General features: G+C 29.9%; 1 protein-coding gene across 1 annotated transcript; it reads left to right on the forward strand.

Moving 5' to 3' along the window:
• The first annotated feature begins 2,082 nt into the window (after positions 1-2,082).
• Positions 2,083-21,918, forward strand: LOC106668513 (putative thiamine transporter SLC35F3). Its single transcript, XM_014397354.2, has 12 exons — positions 2,083-2,283; positions 7,535-7,706; positions 8,733-8,842; positions 8,915-9,058; positions 9,117-9,285; positions 9,344-9,522; positions 9,585-9,713; positions 9,860-10,049; positions 10,116-10,205; positions 10,266-10,395; positions 14,268-14,297; positions 20,870-21,918. The coding sequence occupies exons 2-12, from the start codon at positions 7,550-7,552 to the stop codon at positions 20,982-20,984; spliced, it is 1,443 nt and encodes a 480-aa protein (XP_014252840.1). The 5' UTR covers positions 2,083-2,283; positions 7,535-7,549; the 3' UTR covers positions 20,985-21,918.
• Positions 21,919-23,000: the final 1,082 nt, after the last annotated feature.

A 23,000-nucleotide genomic window follows, 5' to 3' on the forward strand; every position in this document is an offset into this window, starting at 1 on the left:
ATTTTTAAACAATTTTCGTTAATAAAGTTTTATTGTATAATTGTTAATTATTTATACTTTAATCGTATAAAATCTTCGTTTCCCTCTCAAACCTACGAATCCTTCTGAACTTAAGTACCACATTCAAAAATCGCCTGGACATGATCTAATTACCTCAACCTTACATCGAAACCTCCCACAAAAAGCCATAAATTTCTTAACTAAAATATATAATGCCATCCTCCGAACCACTTCTCTCATAGAACTATTCCGTCGTTATTTCCATTCTTAAAGCTCACAACCCTCTCAACCACACCCTCATACAGAATCATCTGCCTTCTTCCTGCAATGTTCAAAATCTTCGAAGGACTCCTTTCAAAGCGTTTAATACCCATCCTGGATACTCATAAAATAATTTCTTCTCACCAATTCCGCATCGGTTCGCATCATTCTACGATCCAACAAGGTTTCATTATTGTCGACACCATCTACTCTGCTCTAGAGAACAAAAAGGAGCGTTTTTTTACATGGTAGTCACCCAGGCTTGGTTTGTAAATCTAAACGCTATCTAATGAACCACTGCTTCAAAGTGAGATGGAGCAGCGAGTTCTCGGAAGTCAGACTGATGGCGTCCCACAAGGGAGCATTCTTGGTCTCATCCTCTTTATTCTCTATACTGCTGACCTACACACTCCAACTCTTCACCACCTACCCAGACGTTATCGAAACTTTGTCACTAACTCGAATCCTGTCCAAGCTACCTCCAATTCTTAAATATACCTTGAATTTATCGAAGACTCGTGCAAAAAGAAGTAGATGACGACTGAATGAAAAAATTTACTCAGTGAACGTTAACATTGAACAAACATACTTGTCCTCCACTTTACTTCAACAACAAAGAGAAACCAACTTCCATTTATATATTTAAGTCAAATACTTAGGACTGTACCTAGACAGCAGACCCCTGTTGAGTTGAGATATTGAAATTATATTATATGATATTGAAAAATGGCAGAAAGGAGGGAAAACTCATAAGGTGTGGTTCAGATGGGAGGTTGGTGTCCGAGTGGATCGAGGCCACGATAGCTCAAGTGGTAGAGCAGCGGCGGATCAAGCCGAAGATCGTGGGTTCGAATCCCGGTCGTGCCATTGACTTTTTTATCTCAACTAAAAACCTTGATTAATTGTAATAATTAATTGGTCAAGCGGACCACGAAATTAGTGAATTTTTGAAAAAGGTATTTAAAAAATAAATTAAACCACTAAATAGGATATTATATGGAGTACGTTTTCTGAAATTGGATGGTCCCTAGATTTGAAAATAGTGGTTTAGAATCACCATAGTAAATTTTTCAACTTAAATTTTTTTTTCAAAGTTCTCGCTACTAAAACACTTATTTCACGAACGTTTACAAGTTTAATATTGATCACATCTGGTTGAAAATTTAACATAGTTTTCAATGGTATCAACGGACTTCTCCAAAACCTTTTTGTTTTGGAGTTATCTCTGTTTATTTGAAGCAAGGTCGTGAAATCTTAAAAAATCAGAAAAAGTGAAATAACTCCGAAACTGCTGAGATTCGGACCATAGTTAATTAAGACTTTTTGGTTCCATTTTGAATATAGAATCTTCGGGCAAAGTTTGTAACACGATTAGCCGAACACCCTGTATAAAAGCTAAACGTTTTCGAGATACTTTGACTTTTTGAATAGGTTTAAGCACCTTATGTATATATTAATATTTTATGTACATTTTGATTATTAAAGCGATTATTGAATTAAAGGAGTTTGATTGTTTAATAGTTCACTTTTTTATGTAATTTGATAAAAACCTAAACATTTCTGTTACTTAGACCTTTTAGCCTACAGTAAATTCATACAAAAGTTAAATTATATAATTATATTATTATTATACAAAAGTTATCTACTTTTTTGTTGTCAATTTTTTCATTTGACATTTCGAGGCAATTTTTAAATATTAAACCGTTCCAAGTTTGCAAAGGTAGAGGGTGGATTAAGCTAGTTTGCTTTGGGGGTGGTGGCCGTCGAAGGCATGCGCCCTATTGGAAGTACGCAATCAATTCACCCCCCGAGGGTTAAAGTTAGTTTTGGATCGACGTTGGAAAAGGGGTTCGCAGTTCGTTTCACGTACAAATAACCCGGGCGTGATGGTGAAGCCGAAGACGAACGATCGGCGAGTAAGTCCTTAAAAACATCCCGATTGCCATCTTCGAACCATCAGTTATGTGATAAAATCAAACGATTGAAACCCTACGCCAAGGAAGGAATAGAGTAGGAAAGTAGGTAAATAGTTTGCAATAGATGCATTTTTATCGTAGCTGTTATGTTTATGCTGATCTAATATGACAAAGACAATATCATATGTAACAATCATAAATCTCGTATACAGACAAGGTATTATGAAACCTTTATTGCTCATTTTTGTACTGTTTAATAACAGAATATTTTGTTACTTTACACTACACACCAAAAAATGTTCATTTATGATTATATTTTATTATTTTCTCATTTAAGTAAAGATTTATGAAGAAAGTGACTAAAATGAACTATATTCATTGCAATTAAACAAATAAACAAGGGAGGAAAATAAAATACTTAAATAATACAAACAATATTTTTATTATTAGACATTTATTTAATCATACTTTAAAACAATTGATTGGAAATTTTTAATAAAATTTCTTATTCAATACTCCTTGCAATAGGGCAAGGCGGTCAAGTAATTTCTTGCTAATATGTATGATGTCATGGTGCGTTATGGTTTGTTCATTTCAATTATAAATACATTTTTAGATAACCTTTTCTACTTTCTAAGTCATTTTTTTACCCGGTGAATCGTAATTTTATTCCAACCAATTTAAAATTTAAATTTATGAGATTAAAAGAAACGTCAATGTTATCAGTAACTGCTGATTGTGCTTGCTAATTTTTCTCAACAACAAAGAATGGCTGGGGAAATTTTCGGTCGGCAATTTTTTGGTGGGATGAGTAATTTCATGGTGAGTTATGGTTTGGTTAATTAAATGAGAAATAAAGTTTTAGATTATTTTTTCTACCTTCTAAGCCATTTTATTTTTACTCTCCGTCTTGTAAATTTATTCCCAGAAACCACTTATGCTCGATTTCAATTTGAGATTAAACATAATGTTAATGTTATCAGGACCATGAACGATCTTCTACTGCTGATTCGTTCTTACTAATTTTTCTTAACAACAAAAAATACATACGCAAATTTTGCTTGCTTGTGTGATTTCACAATGGTTTATGGTTCACAGACTTCAGTTACAAACTCAGTTTTTATTTATTTTTATTGTGAGGAGCGGTTAATAATAGAGTAGTTTAGAAAAACACCTTTTTTTATTTTTTTCCCGACGTTTCGACCTTTATTGGGTCATCTTCAGGGCCTGGGTGAATTACAAAACATAATATGTTGATTGCAAAAATACAATACTAGTGAAAATATAGCGATGCCCAATATTTCATATTCACATAAATTGTGGTGTTATTCCTGTGGTGTCATATTGATGTTGTGTGAAAAAACACGCATTTATTTTTATTATTATAGCTTATATTTATTATCGTTTTTTTCCTTTATCTTGCAAGTTTTTTTTCGCAACCGTTTATGAAATTAAACATTGTTGATTTTATCAGTAGCATGAACGATCTTTACTGCTGATTCATTTTTTTAAGACCAAAAAATAGAAAGGAAAATTCTTGGTGGGATGCGTGATGTCACGGTTTGGTGAATTCTTTTCAAACGCAATTTTTTTTATTGTTATAGCTTATATTATAGCGTTTTTTTATCTTGCAATTGTTTTTCGCCAACCATTTATAAAATTAAAATAATGCTAATGTTTTCTGCTGATTCGTTCTTAATAAATTTTCTTATCAACAAAAAATTTACTGGTTTTTGTAATTTCCCAATGGATTATGGTTCACAGAGTTCAGTTACAAACTAATTTTTATTTTTATTAATTGTTGTATTCGTGAGGAGCCGTTAAGAATAAAGTCGTTTAGAAGAACACCTTTTTTTATTTTTCCCCCGACGTTTCGATCTTTATTCGGGCCATCTTCAGGGCCGGGGTGAATTACATACATTTATTTTTATTGTTATTGCTTATATTTATTATCGTTTTTTCTTTATCTTTCAATTTTTTTACCATTTATGAAATTAAAATAATGTTAATTTTATCAGTAGCATGAACGATCTTTACTGCGTATTCGTGCTTATTAATTTTTCTTAACATCAAAAAATAAAAAGGAAAACTCTTGGTGCGATGTGTGATGCCACCATGAATTATAATTCAGTGAGGTTAGTTTCAAATACAATTTTATTTTTATTGCTTATATTATTATATTTCTTACATTTATCTAATAATTTTTTTCATCCATCACTATGATTAAATTTATACAATTAAAATAATTCACTAGTTTTCATGGTCCGCTTGACCAAATATCTTTCAATTAATTAAGGTCTCAAGTCGTAGAGCAGCGGCGTATCTAGCCGAAGATCGTGGGTTCGAAACCCGCTCGTAACACTGACTTTTTTTATCTCAACTAAAAACCTTAATTAATTGAAAGAATATAAAATAATGTTAATGTTATCAGTAACATGAACGATCTTTACTGCTGATTCTTACTTACTAATTTTTCTTAATATGAAAAACATAATAATAATTTTCTTTTTCTCTCTTTTTTTACCAACCACTAGTGTTAAATTCATGGAATTAAAATAACGATAGCGCTATCAGTAACTTGAACGAGCTTTATTGCGGTTTCGTGCTTACTAATTGTTCTCAATAAAAACGAATGAGTGGACAATTCTTCGTAAAATGTGCACACCGTGACTTATGGTTTAGTTTAATTTTTATAGTTTATATTTATCGCCATCTTGTACTTTGTTCTACTTTTTCTTCTTACAGTTTATCTTGTAATTTTATTCGCGCCAGAGACTATATACGATACAAATTTAAGAGATTAAAAATAATATTAACACTATCAGTAACAAAAACGGCTTTTAGTGCTGAATCATGCTTAATATGCTTATTTTTAGATTGGGATCGGTTACGATTATTATTCTCAACATTGAGTAGAAAAAGATTTTAGTAGAATGACGTTTGATTGTTGAATTTAATCAATTCTTAGAAAATTTCACGGTTAGCGTGGGTTAAGGATTAAAAATACACTTTTATTTCATTGTTGAAGTTACCATCTTGTTTTTCTTTTGAATTTTTTTATTTGCCAACCAGTATGTACGATTTAAGTGTATACGATTAAAAATAATCGCAGTGTTATCAAAAGATATCTTTATTGCTGATTCGTGCTTACTGAAATTTCTTTTAAAATGCAATCGGTAATAATTATTACTCTGCAACATCTAATAAAAGGGAGCTAATAATAATTTTTTTTAACATCTCCTTTTTTAATGATCGTCTTTGTAAAGAAAAGAGATCTTTATTTTATTATGCTGTTTATGAGGGTGATATAATACAATAAATACAAATTTTAATAGAATAAGGACTGTGTTTAACGATGAATAATAATAAAAATATAATTGTCCCTAATAAATAAAAATTGCGTTGATTAATAACGGTCCAAAAATTATTGACAAAAACGAAAACTCTAAATGCTTTTTGTTTCGAAGCATTTAGTCAAAATGTTTATAAGCAATAGAAACTATTATCTTTCTTATTAATATCAAAATGTTACTGTTATCTTGAAATGTAATATATTTTAAAATAATTATTTAATGTTATTTATTGAATTCGTTTGGCTATTATATAAACACGGCGATTTGGGTATTCTAAACCTTCACAACTTCTCATTCTTGTGGGTTTAGCATTGCGATGCGCCGTTTAAGTTTAAATTTTTCTTTAGCTGCAAAGGATTAGTTGACCGATTCTCAACATATTTGTTTATGTAGTAATGTACAAGGGTTTCCACAATACTTCAGTATCAGTTTTAACTTTATTTTTACCGATAGAATTTTATTTTAATATGTTGACAAAGTTACAAGTGTTTACATATTTTAAACATAATGTTAAGCTACATTTTTGGACTATTCAAAAACCGGTTCATTTAATCAATGATCAATAATGCTATATTTAGCAAATTACTTTTTTAGGTACATTTATTTGTAGTTTTAATCTAAACTCCCTTTTGACTTCTATCCCCTAAAGATAGAACTGCCTTATCAAGCTAAAATCTCTGTTAATATGTTGTATTAATAATTAATGATTCAAAAAAACTTTAAATCCAAAAATAAAGATTTCTTTTTATTTCATTTCAAACTCAAGAAATTTGCCATTTTTATAATTTATTTTTCCTCTTCCTTTGTTTTTTTTTGTTTTTTTATTTCTTTTTTATAACCAGGGTTAATGTGTTGAACTCATAAAAACATAAAATTCCAAGATCAGCCTTCGGATTTATGGGTTTCTAGGATTTAGAATCATAATCAAGGTTTATCATTTTTGGCAAGCATAGATGTCCAATTAGTTACAAAACCAAAATTTTATGAATTTTTTCGGTATTAGGAGTGCAGAAGGAAATATAGAGATGATATAGCTCCAAAAATGTTAGTCTTTTATTTTTTTCGAGTGGCAAACCACATTGGTCATCGCCAGCCCTCAATTATTTTCCTGTCTGGCTTGCTTTTTAATCTCTCTAATTTCTTTCTATATAATAAATTTATTTTCTAATTTCTATGCTAATCTCAAAATATAAATACATCATTTACATCTAAAATTAACAATTATATTTTCTAGTTTCCCATTTAATTTTAACTTGTTTTATTAGCTTTACGAGTACTATGTTCAGAATTTGTAAAACTGGACTCATATTTTTATAAAATCTTGTCATTTAAAAAGATGGACTTCAATAAAGATCATATCGATAGAATATAACAAAACAATTTTACATTTTTTAACCTGTGACAGACTATTTTTTATAGTCTAAATATTAATTATTTTTTGGTTAAGTTGAAAAAAATAGTGTCACAAGTGGGAACTGAACCCACAACATCTGGCTAATTAATAATTTTTCAACTCAACCACATTTTGCACAAAAAATAATAAATCAATACAAATAATTACTTTGGTTAATAGCTAAAACATATATATTAATTTAATTATTAATGATAGTTTGTAGTTTCCTCATGAACAATTTTATCTGAAGTATGATCTGTGCATATGTTTCAGTACTTATATTTTGAATATATCCAAGACATTGACAATGAATTAATCATTAGCTAACGGTCACTAAACACCACACATTAAATTTAATGGTCAAACCACATATCTTTAGTAATTGTTATTTTATTTTCATCAATAATTTTCAAATCAGCAAGTCTTAAAACAAAATAAAAATTAAAAATCTGACAATTAAACTTTTAACTTTGTATATTAATTTACTATACCTTTTTGATTTTTATCATTGGCTGTACTTTTTTATATCATCAAGATAAAAGAATACTTCTCCCTTTATCCATAACTACAATAGTTTAATACGAATAATTTAGGCAAATAATTATTTTCAGGTGATATGATTTGATATGCGGGGTGAAGGGGACATCCCTACGATATTCAACCCACACAGGGTGAGGGCGCCTCCAAATTTGGTCATTACGTCTGACTCGTCACCTAGATCGGGGAGCGTCCCCAATGGTCCTTTCTCAAGGCCATTGCAAACATTGCAGCACAATGATTCTAGTAATTATAGACTTCTTTTATTAATCATTTTTATAATGAAATAGTGGGTTTTATAATTCAGACAATCTTTGTACTATTTATTTTATATTTATGTTAGCTAGAAGGTGAAACTGTTCATTACAACATCAAAGAGCTATTTGAGATTTTGTCTTACAATAAAGTATTTATAATGACAATTAATTAAGGTTTTTAGTTGAGATGAAAAAAAAGCTAATGGCACGAGCGGGATTCGAACCCATGATCTTCGGCTAGATACGCCGCTGCTCTACCACTTGAGCTATTGTGACCTCGATCCACTCGGACATCAACTTCCTATCTCAACCCCACTTTATGAGTTTTCCCTCCTTTTGCCATTTTTTATGGCCATTAGCTTTTTTTCATCTCAACTAAAAACCTTAATTAATTGTCATGTATTAATTGGTCAAGCAGACCACAAATGTAGTGAATTAAGTATTTATAATGTTGAGTTTTCCTAACATAGACTTAATTTTGATTTTTAATGGATAATTAAATAAACAAGTATTAATGTAATAATAATGTTGTAGTTTTACCTCTTCTGATGAGCCTGATTTTTTTCTGTCAGAATCATTACCTGTGTGTCATTTTGTAAGTCATGTCAATTTGGTATTGATCATTCTGACCAGACAAAAATAATACTGATAAACAACATATTTTCCAAAATTATGAAAAGACATGACAATCAAAATTACACCTCGTCCAACCACCAAGATGGTGAAATTTTATTGTGAAGCTCATGTTAAAAACAAAACCCGAGAGAATAAACAGTCAAGATACAGACTTATCAACTCTCATACTTAATCACAATATCGCAAAATACAAATTTAAAAAATACATAATAACCTCAGCTCAATAGACTGTGAGAAAGAGAAAATTCTGTGCCTCTTAAATTATTTTTGTTTTTTAAGATTTATGTAAAAGAAACTTATTATTTATAATAGGATTAAAAGATATTGTATACATAATAATTACAAAAGATTTCATTGATAGAAAAAAATCATTGTTTAGTTACAGGAAGCCAACAGGATGGATCTGAGACTCCTGTAGCGAGGCCAGCTGGAGCGATCGGAAAGCTGAAGAGCTGTACAAGATCATGTTGCTCAAAGTCAGCCAGAAAAGTAAAAATTATATTTACAAATTAAATTCACAGTATGATTATAGTTATAAACTAATGCTAAAATCAAATTTAGATATACAGTGGAGTATGCGTTACAGTTTGTGTAACAGCATCTTGGGTCGGAGCAACCCACTGTATAAAATACATGTATATACCATATACATCAACCACAACTACTATAATCAATGAAACAACAATAGAAATGACTCAAAAACAAGTAAGCCAATTGAATAAAAATAATAATTCCCGACTCATTATTTGTGTGTTCTTTTCAGATTATAGTGTATAATGCTCCATTTTTTACCACGTGGTTTTGTACAAATTGGACTATACTTTTTTTCCCGTTATATTTCTTTTGTCAGTTAATTGTAAATCGTTGTAAATCAACGACAGACATACTTAGTGAGAGTGTTAGGAATTTTAGAGAAAAGGGTTTCACACTAGGTAATGGATGGTTATGTAAACTTTAAAAGATTTATAACTAAAAAGACATTTATTCTAGGGAGGTTTATGACAAGAGTAAGTCTATTCTGCCTTCTGTGGGTCGCAACCAATTATATGTACATACATTCGCTTAGGATACTATTAGCGACGGACGTAATGGCGTTGTTTGCTTCGAATGTGGCCTACGTCTATCTGTTATCGTGGGTAATTTTGCATAAGCAGTTTGTGGGGGTCAGGGTGAGTAAACATGTTATTGAGTTAGCTCTTTTAATTTCTTTAAAACTTTATTATTTTAATAGATTGTAGCAGTGATATTATGTGATACGGGTACTGCTCTATTGGCCTACATGGATGGGATCACGGGCAGTCCTACTTTAAGTGGTGTAGTTCTAGCAGCAGCAGCTGCTGCTGGTTCTGCTGTGTATCAGGTAATTTTGATACAATCTAAACTAATTATGATAAATTAAAGAAAAGATAATTGTGATTGATTTGACCTATAAACAACAGCGATGTAAAAAAATTATAATATAAATTTCATGGATTATTTGCTAGAAATGAATGAATTTTTTTTTAGGTTTTATTCAAAAAAGTAATTGGTGATTCTAACTTTGGTCAAGTTGCTCTTTTCTTCTCATTGATTGGCCTTTTCAACGCTACTTTCTTGTGGCCACTCTGCCTAGCTCTTTATTTCACTGGAGTTGAAGTTATCTACTGGGAATATCTTCCATGGACAGCGCTTCTTGCTGCTAGTGCTTTGTCACTCGGTAAGCAAAAAAAGTTTAAAAGTATTTTTTGAAACTTTTTTGATCGTAATTTAATATGAATTACAGCTGCCAACCTACTGGGAAATTTTAGCGTAGCATGGACTTATGATCTCTTTATAACACTTGGTCTCATAACAGCCGTTCCTGTCTCCGCAGGTAAATAACTTTTTACAATTTTGTGAGAACGACAAAATAAAAAGGAAATTGTGATTTCAGCTCTTGACGTTGTTCTTTACGGGGCGCAATTCCTCGGCATGAAGCTTGCTGGAATGATTTTAATTTCAATCGGTTTCTTCTTAGTCATGTTTCCAGATAATTGGCCTACATACATCACTAGACTTCTAAGGTAAATGATGAATAGATATTAATAAATAATAATTCCAGTTAGCCAAAGAAATTTGCTTGGGATTAATTTTACAACATGGTTTGTTTCGAAAGTAGTGTACATATTTCGGAATTATTATTAACAATTTTCCTTTATACACCACTCTTATTACTATATTTTTAAATTAATTTTTTTTGGTAGTGCATTATACATTTTTGATTAATCTTCAAACTATTTTGACCACATCAAGCTTCAGAATTGCACTTTTTTAAAAATTCTTTATTTATACTTTTTATATAAAAAATTGAAATGTGAACAAATTAATTATTGCATAAAAACTAAATATGAAATGATTATCTTGAATTTAGAGGTTTTTTTTTTTTTTTTTTTTTTTTTTTTTTTTTTTTTTTTTTTTTTTTTTTTTTTTTTTTTTTTTTTTTTTTTTTTTTTTNGTTCAAATTTGGGGGGTTATTGGGAAAAAAGGGCCAGGGGCAACGGTGGGAATCGAACCCACGACCGCGGCGTGAGAGTCTCTCATGCTAACCACTCGGCTACCGCGGTCCCCTAGAGGGTTTTATGATCGTAATTTTGTTTATTTTTTTAAGCAAAGTAATTTAATATTAACAACCACAATTGCTATTAGCAGAATTTTAATGTATTTATTAATTTTCTTTAAAAAATTGGACTATTTTTTCAAATAATATTGTATAGTCTTCTATTAAAAAATAGAAAATATATTAAATCTTTTCATGATCTATCTAACTCTACTTTTAAACTGTCCATAATTTATTGAATTTTCACACAACCACAATGTCGTTCATTCAAAGTTTATAATTACTAATTACTGATTTACATAAGGTCAAATCTGCAAAAACATGCTTGATACATCCAGAGTGAGCCCACTCTCACAGCCCACCAACAATTCAAACATTTGTAATTTACAATAAATTACCAGCAGGCCTTGGTGTTAGCAGTAGAGGGTTTACCCTCTGATGTCGGGCTCCGGGGTGGTAAGAATAGCTTGGTCATTTCAGCCCCCAATCTGTCTGCCATTCGCACTCTCACCCACTCTTAAATATATTCTTACTTATTTAAGAATGTAATTTACTTATCGGGTTGTCCGGAAAATAATGCAGGATTTTAAGTTTTCATTAAAAAAAATCTATATAAAATATTCTGTTTACGTTTACAGGATTACTCATTNATTTTGATTAAAGAACATTGCTTTAAAGTAACTAGTTTCTTTTTTTTTGTTTAATACCAAAATCCTGCATTATTTTCCGGACAACCCAATAATAATTTTAAGAGTCCATTCACTCAATTAATCTCGTGTAATACTCGATATTCCTCCATCACCCTTTACACCTATTGTATAACTAACCTAATTAAGGGCCGATGGGTACTCAACGATCCGCCATCAGCCCTGTCACATTACACATTCACACTAATAAATACATTCTCTCTCTCAACACAGGGATTTTTCCTTATGCACTTAAAAGTAGTTGTATAATTATGGTTTTTAAAAATAAAAGTAGTAATATTTGTAAAATTATAGACCAATTTGTATACAATCTGCTGTGGGCAAAGTTTTTAAAAGTATCATATTAAATTTCTTAAACCCAATATTTAAAAACGTTATTATTCCAAACCAACATGGTTTTTCATTTGCAAAGATCTACGTTAACCAACTTGCTAATATTTCAAGATTATATATTACAATCTTTTTCTGAAGGATCTTGTGATTCTATGACAGAAATTGCAAAAATTAGACATATGTGGTAGCTATTATCTTGATTTAAAACCTATTTAGAATATCAAATGCTTAAAGTAAAAATTAAAATTGGTATTTTCATAGTTTTCTAGCAACTTTTGGAGTTCCTCAAGGATCATACTTAGGACCTTTTATTTTTTTTATTTATTTATTTTTTTTTTTTAATTTATATATGAAGCGTTCCACATTTTTTTACACGCAAAATCGTGAAGCGTTCCACATTTTTTTTTTTTAATTTATATAAACGATATCTCTAATTCTCTTCCATCTGTAAAAGCATAATTAATTTAAATAAATAATTCGGTCAACTATGACTACTAAAATACATATATGGATTAATAAATGGTGTTCAACTAATAATATTCTTTCAAATTCTGACAATTTTCAGTTTTTCCAAAAAACTTTCTGTAAAATAAAATATATCAAATTTAACTACGTTATATCAGACTTACACCTAATTAGACACCTGACTGTTAAAAATCTTGGCATCATTATTAACAGTCAGATAAACTTTCACACACAATACTAAAACTATTACTAAAGCAAATAAAACATTTGGATTTATTACACATCATACTAAAATGTATATACTTCCACTGTAAGACCAATATTAGAGATTACTGTTCACCTTTTTCAATCCACCCATATCAGTTGCACAGAAGCAGTTCAAAAAAGATTTTTATGCTTGATACAATCGGAGAATACAGAAATACACCATACTCATCATTAATGTGTGGTGTTTACTGACCATTAGCCAATGATTATTTGGAGATCGTGAGGTGCAGTCTGGTGTGACGTAGGTTTTAGAAAAACATTTTCTTTATCATGCCAACGTTTTGATCTTTATTGAGATCATCAGGGCCTTCGTTTGTAAATCTAAAATTTTATAGCATTGTATAAATATTCTTGTTTTAATCTAAAATTTTCTAGCATTGTAAAAATTCATTCACATCCTTCATGTATTTGTAAAATTTAAACAATGTTTATAAATCCCAGGCCCTGAAGATGATCTTAATAATGATCGAAATGTTGGCATGATAAAGAAAAAGTTTTTCTGAAACCTACGTCACACCAGACTGCATCCCATGATCTCCAAATACTCATCATTAATGTCAGATCTGAAATTGAATGTTCTGTACAGAAGGAAATTCTTTGATTGCATATTATTATATAAATTATTACATTCCTTACTGTATCCATGACTGCTTAACCGAATTAACTTTTATGTTCCATCCATTATAATTGCAGAAATTGACTAATATTCTCTGTTGATCATCATAGAAATAATTATGCCAAATTCAGTTTTATCCCAAGAACAACAAAAATGTTAAACTCGTTCAAAAATATTGATATATTTCATGCCAGTTTAAGTAAATTTAAACAAATTTTATCTAAAACTTTTGTGATTTTATATTTTTACTTTTCACATTAACCTGAAAGAGTGAAAAGAATTATTTTGGCAGTAAAATGCCCTGAAGCTTATGCTTTTTTAAAATATTTTATTTTACGAAAGATTTCCAGATGAAAACTTCTAAATTCTTGATAATCTATTTGAACCTTTTGAATAAATTCAACCCATAAAATGCCATAAAAGATTTAAAGCTTAAATACAATTAATGGTAAATCAGGAAATTAAACAATAGTGAAAATAAATATTGCTTAATAAGGCACAAAATGAACGCCATGGTCAAGAAGGAAAAGCTTGTGGCATCAATAGATTGAAGTAGATATCCATTTGGGAGACTACCAATTTTCTTTTAATTGAACGTGTTGCCAAATAATAAAGAAAATGCAAATTGGTGAGGACGTATGAAATGAGTAGCTTGTTTTGCATTTGATTTTTTTTCACAAATTTACACTATTGAAAAAAAAATTTAAACAAAATCTGTGGAGATTAAACTAATATATTTTTCTTTTAAATTGCTGATTTATATTTCAGTAAGGAGGCTAATTGAAATGGACACATAAAACAAAGGGAATTGAATTGTCCAAACACGACCTGATTCTCTCACCACTTTGTTGTTGTTTTTATTTTATTTTAATTTTTTTCAATAGACTATTAAACTGTAGATTATCTTTATATATAATTGTTTGCAGACAGCAATTGTTTTATTTATTACAGAAACATCATCCTCTTGAGTCATAGTGCAAGGTGAGTATTGGAAAGAGCTTACCGTGACGTGCATGGGCTAATGTGGCATGACTGTGGTTTTCACTAATGAAATATTAAAACAAAAAAAAATTAAAAACACTAAAAAATAACAATAAATAAGCATGGAGTTTTAATTGACCGAGATCCCAAGCACTGCTCAACGGATTATTTGTAAAGAAAATCGCTTGTGATCATTGTTTAAAATATAACGAAATAAATCAAAATGTTAACACTGTATATTTAAAAAAAAATCATAAATAAATTATATAATTGTACGACAACAATGTTACATTTTTGTTGTGTCTTGCATGATAAGTGTTGCTGTTTTCACTATTTACACACAGTTTATATTTAAAATAAAAGTGATTATTTAAGAGGGCAAACAAATAAAAGATTTGCAAGTTTTAAAAACATAGATTTAAATACAAAATTTTAAATAAAAATAGAGCATAATCTAGTATAATATTATCCTTCATTTGATCTAATTATATCCCTATTCACAATTAACAAAACAGAATGCTTAATGTATATATTTTTTAATGGATTAATTACAGTATTAACAATAAATAATAATAATAATAATTAATGTAATAATTAATAATTAAAATTAATCATATATATACTGTGACAATAAAAAAATTCATGTTATTAAACTTGTAACTCTATGAAATTCTATAATTGTAGACATTAAATCTTCATCTTATTATTTTTCAGTTAAAAATTAGCTAGCAAACAGTGTAAAATAACAAAACAACACTCCATTTCAACAAAGCCACTTCATAATTGATAATTATTAACCTCATTTAATACATTATTAATTTTTAAGTGTCAGTAATAAAAAAGGATATGCTACAGTTAACTTATCTTTACTTATACTTAATTACTTTTTAATGATACTTTTTACTTTTTTCCATGAGATTCATTTTTCCTAATTGTATTATTATTAATGTACAATTTCCTACAATTGCCTAACATTTATAACAATTTGAAGCCTTAGCCCACTCAGGGAAAGGAGTAGTGGTTCCATGCTGGGCCCATAACTCAGAGTTCTGTGGATTGTTACCATGCTATTTGCTACTGTGCCAAATTATTTAAACTATTTTTTTTTTAAACCAGTGAGTGGAGCTTATCCTGTCTCACACTTTCCTGCAAGGTTAATGTTTGTAGTAAACAACTAAATAATGGTAAAAAGAAAATACTTCAACTTAGTATAATAATTTTATACATTGCCATTTATTAAAAAAAAGAGTGATAATTGGTACTAATAATATAAAGTTAATAAATTTAAGCACTATTAACTGTGAATTTTTAATTACTTTACTACTACCATTTACTAATATAACACACATGACCCTTTTGTTCAAACATTTAAAAATAAGGAAATAACAAATATGAAATGATAATCCATATGATCTTGTCTCCAAAAATGATGAATTAAACGGAAGTGATGTAAGCGAAGAAATAAGGATGGCTGGAGTGAATTGGTCACTTCAAAGTCCTCTTCAAAGAGTTGTTCTTTATTTTTAAATGTAGCCAGCAAAAAAAAAAAAAGGCTCCAAAAAATTCTCTCCTCCTTATTCTGGAAATAAAAGTACTCTCTGCCCACAGACTCGGGCCTAGCAATGCCATTCATGCGTACCCCATTCCTTTTCTTGAGTGGTATGAGGCCTGCGTTTGTTGTACATTTAATACCAATTTAGAATAATTTATATGTAATCAAGTGGTCTATGGAAAAATAGAACTTGTGGAAACGATACAAACAGAACTTTGTTATTATATGTAAAACATACACATACAAATACTGCAATTTCCTGCACCATGCTTGTGCTTACCACCTGGTTTTCAAATTGATTTTTGGTTCAATCACACGTTTGATGGTCCTCTATCACCTAGATATGCTTTCACTATATTCATAAATTTTTCTTTGAATACTGCATTAAGACAAGAGAACAAAAACCATGTCAACACTTGAATCACTTCAATTAATTTGGGGGGGGGGGTTGAAAGGATTTAAAAAAATACTTTCTTTGACTGTGACCTGTATAAACTTATTCTGGAACCCTTATAAATTAAGCCATAGCCTCAGAAAGTGCTCTTTTTCTTAAGCACTTTCCTTGGTGTCTCTTTGCGCATCTCTTTTCTTTTGTCTGAGAATTACCTTACCAAAGTGGCTGTACTGTAACAAAGCTAATGCTTTACATTCACAAAGAATACTTACCAAAGTCTCTGGTTCCTCCTGACAGAGTCGGCATGTTTCTGTCTCTGCTTTGCCCATCTTCTTTAGGTGGTAATTATATAGGGTAGTGGTCCATGTAAAGGCATATAACTTTGCTCAAATCCTGCCTGCTAGAGAGAGAGAGAGAGAGGAGTTGCAGCAACTTTCTTTTTGCGAGATTAATCTCTTAGCTTGCCTCATACCTGGTGATTTAGACCAGTGCTTGAGCTTTTCTTTCTCAAGCTATTTTTCCAGTTCCAAATTAAGGACATACTTCGGTGTACTTACCTTGTGGTTCTGGTCCCATGGGTGAAAATGCAGCAAATTTTTTGGTTAGTTGATCAGCCTGTTCATATCTTTCTAAATCTTCATGTCTCAGAACTCACTTTATAGTAATCTTGTTGTGTTTTCCTAGAGCCATTGGGCAATTTTGGCAATCCCAGACAAGTTTGGAGCATATGCATTTACAGCCTTTTTAGCTGTCTGTCTGAGAGTAAATCTGTGCATCATTCATATTTTTCTTTATTAATTCCTATGCTGAGATTTGTATTGTTTGACCTCAGCTTGGAAAATTGTTGGGATTAGTCCAAGGGGCTATGCTGGGTATAGTTAGGCCCTTTTACCACTACACTTACTCCCCTAATTCCATCTTTGATCCATAAACGTACCATATTAGAGCCCCTTCTTGAAACTTGGGCTTCTTTTCTTCCAATTCTGTTATCTATGACATCCTAGAAGAGTCTGTCAAAGTTGAGTTTTCTCTCGTTTGTCAGGTACCATTACAGCTATCTTATTTAGTTCAATCCTCTCTAAAAATTTTTGACAGTTTCAACTTAGATCTGGCTTTATTTACTAGTATCTCAGGAGTCTGTTGGCGCTCTCAAAAGCCACCTTTTTTACATAAAGGTGTAAGGTGGAAGGTCATGTGCACTTTCCGTTGCTGTAGAGGGGAAGGTATCCATTTAAAAAAATCCATTAAGACCATTTGAAAAAAAAAAAATAAATAAAATCTTACTGACTTGGCAAAATAGCCATAAACCAACCAAAATGATGAACATGTCTGATAGACAAATACCAGTGCGTGACAGACAAGGATAATCGAAGATGATCAAAATGTTCATAATCACACACTTCACAAATTCAGATCAACTGACTGATAAAATTATCAAAGCTGCATTTCAAACTGTTAAATAAACTTTTTATGGTGAAAATTATTGTAAATAAAAGCTTATGCAAAATATAAATAATTATCTATATGTACAGACACTTTTATGTAAGAATGTAAGCCCCGATAATAGAAAATGTTTATAGTATGATATTATATATGTTCTAACCATTAAGGTCAATTGACAATATTATTTACACTATTTATTGTTTTAATTTAATATTATTTGCTTCACAGGTCACTTTTGTTAATGTGTATGCTTAATTGCAACGGATTTTTTAAATTATATAACATTGCAAACCTTTTCCATTGTAACCCTCAAAATTTGTAGATTAATTATTACAAAGATGATAAAAATAAATAAATAAAATCTGCATAGTTCAACTCATACAGAGTTTAAAAACCAAAGGCAGTACAAAAACACACATTATTGCACATTGCAAAATGTAAAACTTATTTTGCATTATTAAACAATATCTCATGAATTAAATTTTATTTAGCGTTAATTTTTTAAAAGCAATAATAAAAATAAAGCATGTCTAAAAAAAAGCCCACATTCCATTTTGGCACAAAAGTTTTATGGCAGACAAAATAACAATTAAATTAATAAAATATTTTCGCAATAAATGGCACCATTTAATTTAACACATTTCACTTCTTTTAAATTATATCTTAAATTAAATATGAAGGCATAAAAAACCCGAAAAAGAAAATTTAACTTCAAAATGAAAATAATTTTAACCCAGTATTTAAAGACTTGTATGTTGTGTGTATGTGTATTGCCACTGGTATAGTAGCTCCTGTTTCTCCAGAAGGGAGCATCTTCCACTAATGGAAACAAGCCATTGAAGTCGGTTGCACTTTGACTGTCTTCGAGGTAAGGCTCTGTCATTGTTTTTGTATTACTCATTATTTTATTATTACCTAGCTACTTGCATTTGCGATCATTTGTAATGTAACGTGTGTATTTTGCTGCTGGTTTTTTCTTTTTGTGTAATGCTTGCAATGCTTTGCTAACCGTTTATTCTGTTTATGAAATGGAAATGTCATGTATTGTCACTTTGTTATCAAAACGGAAAAAACTTCATTTTCTTATTTTAAAATTTAGTCTTTTGTTTCCAACAAGATACAAAGGATCTTATTACAAAGTACACTTTGAAATATTTAAAGCTATTTATTTTATTTTTTAAATTTGAGTACAGCTTTTTATAAAAGAGTATTTTTAAGCCTTCACAAAAATTTAATTTGACAATTGGCATAATGATTTACAGCATTTTGCTTTAATAGCATCTTAAGAACCTAATCTGCAGCCACTTTAAATTTTTAAAAATAAAAATAAATTCTAAGCTTATTAAGCCCAATTAGCATTTGTTAAATCAGACAGGTATTAAATATTTAACTGTATCTAATCCAAAAATATTATTTACTCTACGACATGCACAACTTTTTAAACATATGTTTTTTAAAACTCTTTTTGAACCTTATGACATAATTAAATATTCCTATACCATTTATATATTATAAAATAACTTTTTTAAAGCTTGATTGCCTTAATCTACCTATTCTTGATGGTTATTTTTTATTAAGCATGTTGCAGCATTTTGTAATCTTCAATGATTGGTCTGTGTATCATTTTGTCATTTCTTTGATAAACTGATAAAATAAAACACAGCAATAAAATGATACATTAACCGAATAACTCACAGACTGAAGATTTCAAAATGCTGACGTGTCTGAAAATAACAATCAAGAATTAGTATACCTTGATGATTAGAGATGATCAAGCTACAGAATCATCACCTCAGACCAATACAATATTTCAACTCAATTCCACTCTTTAAATTTGATTTAAAGTGTACAAGCCGACTGACTGAAGACTTCTTAAAACTATTGTACCTTGTTTAACTTTTACTCAATTCTTTGCTACGCAAAAACTATCTATTTTCAGTTTTCCTGGTCCAAAATCAGATTTGCAAGAGCCTGTCTGATGTTTATAATTTGTAGCTCTCACAGAACAAAAAGAGCAAGCTTTATATTAATTTTTTCTCTCTTCTAAAGTTCTATGAAAACACAGCTTATTTCACTGATAACTGACGCTCAAAGTAAACGATTAGGCATGCAATTGATTGGGTGTACTTTATTGTTAAATTTGTTTTTATATTAAATGATATTCAGTGCTGTGCAATCAAAAAAATTTGATGACATATGTTTTCTCACTAGCCAATTACATGTTTTTAAATAAATTGCAATAAACTTTTAAAAATTGAACACCTTTATTTTAAGCCTCATCACATTTTCTGTAATCACTGCTCTATAATTTTGCCACCTACGCAAGATTTAATTTTAAATTGTTCAACATAATTTTCAAGAAATCGCTAGAATTTAGCATAAAAAATATCCCTGATCATGTGCTAATCGTTGATCAATCTTTTGATCGTATTAACTTCTCTCGTTGTTTCCAATTATTCATTTCAGCCTATTCTTCCTGGTTTTGTCAAACACATTTTGGCATTTGACCATTTCCACTGGTTGGGCTGTGTACTATTTAATAAAAAATGTCCTTTTTGGTGTTCGTGCCAACAAAGACAATATGATGTAATTAATTAAACAAAAATATAAAATGCACAATGGCTATTTTTTTAAATAATACATATAAATATTAAAATTGCAAAATAATTTAATTTTTCAATAAAGTACATTCCTTTGGGTAAATGCAAACTTTGGGTCTTTTTTAAAATTAAATAATAAGTTTTCTTGTCAATTGTGTTATATTATATTATTACATTACAAATAATGTGACAATAATGAAATTAATTAAATACAGAATAAACTTAAGTTTTTTCTACTTCTGAAGGCTGATAATAATTTATATGCGTCAAAAATCTTGTAAAAGAATTATGAGGGTGGACAAATTTTTATGAATAAAATGTAACTTATAATTTTTATATTTGTTTATTCTTGTTTGCATTGATCAAATTTATTGTTAACTTTCATTTATAATGTTGACAAGAAAATATTAATAAAAAAAATTGAACCAAAAGAAATCATTGAATGTTCTTGCTTAAAAGAAAATGGAGTTGAATCTGTTTTTGTTTTAAAAAGAAACAAGTGAAGAATCAAAAGCCCTTTTACATTTTGGCTGCGTAATATGATTTTCTGTTAGTATTAGGTGCATTTTGAATGTTTTTAAAGGTGGAGCAGGCGTCACGGGCAAGGGCTGCAGGCAAACCAGCAAAGAACCGAACTCGACTACAGAACCGGTCTGATCAGATCGCATTTGAGGTCGCCCTCCGGGAGAGTCAGATGACCAGATCCTGACCACTCAGACAACAATGATATTGAAATTATTGGGTAGATTAGGTAATATTTTTGGAATCTTTCGAAGAGTCAATTTCTAATTGAGAATAGATAGAATTTGTCAATTATAAAACTGAATACCACAATTAATCAAACTTTTTTTTTACTATCTTGTAAAGCACTGGAATACATACTGTATGACCACAACCTCAAGGCAAACAATTATCGTAGGAATAAGCTAGCTTCTTATCCATTTCTTATGATTCAGCTTATCGTGCAAACAAATTATAAAGGAATTATTTTAAGTTTGCACAAAAAAGGGATTAAACGAATAATTAAAAAAAAGAAAAACAGGGATTAGTCATTTTAATTGTTAAAATATGTTCTTTAAATAAAATTCTGATATGATTATTTTATATTGTATGATTTAGTCCGTCCTTGTATTTGTACTATCTGTCGATGTATGATGTGATATTATGTTTTAGAATTATCCAAAAGGAGGGTGTAAGTAGCATTTCATATTTTGTAACAGTTATTGTTAGATTGATTTAGAAAGAACAACCAAATGTCAATTGTGTCAATTTCTCTAAATTAAATGTAACGCAATAAATGTGGGAATATCTTTCACATGTTTTATTTAATAATCAAGGCATTGTTTAACGACTAAACATTCATTTTGTATATTATCAATGTAAACTGCCTAGTATGGAAATTACAGTTTTATATGACAACATAGTTATAATTCCCGATGTGTTTTATATGGTGGTTAACTGTTAAAAATGTTGTGTCAAAAAAACAAAAAACATTAAAAAAATATGTTCTTTATAGTCGTCTTTCAAAAAAGAGTAGATTATATGTTGTGTAATAGGAAAATAAAGTGTATCACTACTTATTATTATTGATGTTGTGTATAGCCCAAGACTACTTGGGTAAATAAAGAAATACAAAATAAAAATTATAAACAAGTTATACAATGCGTTTTTCTAGAAATGAAGAAGGTGGTGTGAGTATGGGTATGAATCTTCCCAAAAGATAATTCTTACTCACATTTGTTTTTTAAATTGTAAATAAGAACTATTTTTTGGAAAGATGTGTTTTTCCTTCCATTATCATCTTACGAATACTTTATTCTGGTCTTCATTCTTAAAGAATAAATCCTTTTTTTACTAAATATTTCTGAGGAGAGAAATTCTGAAGAGTATGTAATTTCTACAAGCATTATGTTAAAGTAATGTTTTGTGTAAGAAATTATTTTTTAATAATTAAAATTGTATATCTTCATCCTAAGCCATGAGTATGATGATAATGAGATTTTATTTTATTTTATGGGCTATGTTTGCACACAAGCCCACAACAGTGCATATTTATTAATAGTTGTGAGGCAATGGTGAGAATCTCAAACCACAACTGTGAGAATTTGATGAAATGAGCAACTCACACCCTAACCACTCGGTCACCACGGTCCCCAGGTTATATTCAGTCTGGAGTGAGAATGTGATTTAAACCATTCTGCAGGTCATCTAATACATACATTAATTGAAATGGCAAATGTAATTTTTTTGGAACAATAAAATTGTCTTGCTCTGTTAAAAAAATAAATAAATAAAATAAATAATAACTAGCTTGCTAGTAAGTCTGATTGATTTTCTTCTATCCTTATTGGATAATCAATCATGTTCTTATCTTCATTTTTCAAATATGTAAAATATTCATATACAGATGTAGCTGTCAGTAAAATGACATTTAACATCATTATCAAATTAATGTTCTAGCTGTTTTTTCTCATTCTCTGATAATATTTTGTTGACTGTTGGAAGTCTCTTCAAATTCAAAACAAAAAACCAAAGTTGAAGAGGTTTTAATTGCTCTCTCTCTTGCTCTTACTTACTCACACACCTACCGACTTACTCATTTTCACTCTCTTGCTCTCTCCTTCTCTCTTTTTCTCTCTCTTGCTCTATCTCTCTCATTCATTCATTCTCTCTCCCTCTCTATCCCTCTCTCTCTTGCTCCCTTTCTCTCTCTC

The sequence above is a fragment of the Cimex lectularius genome, unplaced genomic scaffold (genome assembly GCF_000648675.2).
Source record: "Cimex lectularius strain Harlan isolate CLEC.00 unplaced genomic scaffold, Clec_2.1 scaffold36, whole genome shotgun sequence".
Classification (NCBI taxonomy): Eukaryota; Metazoa; Arthropoda; class Insecta; order Hemiptera; family Cimicidae; genus Cimex; species Cimex lectularius.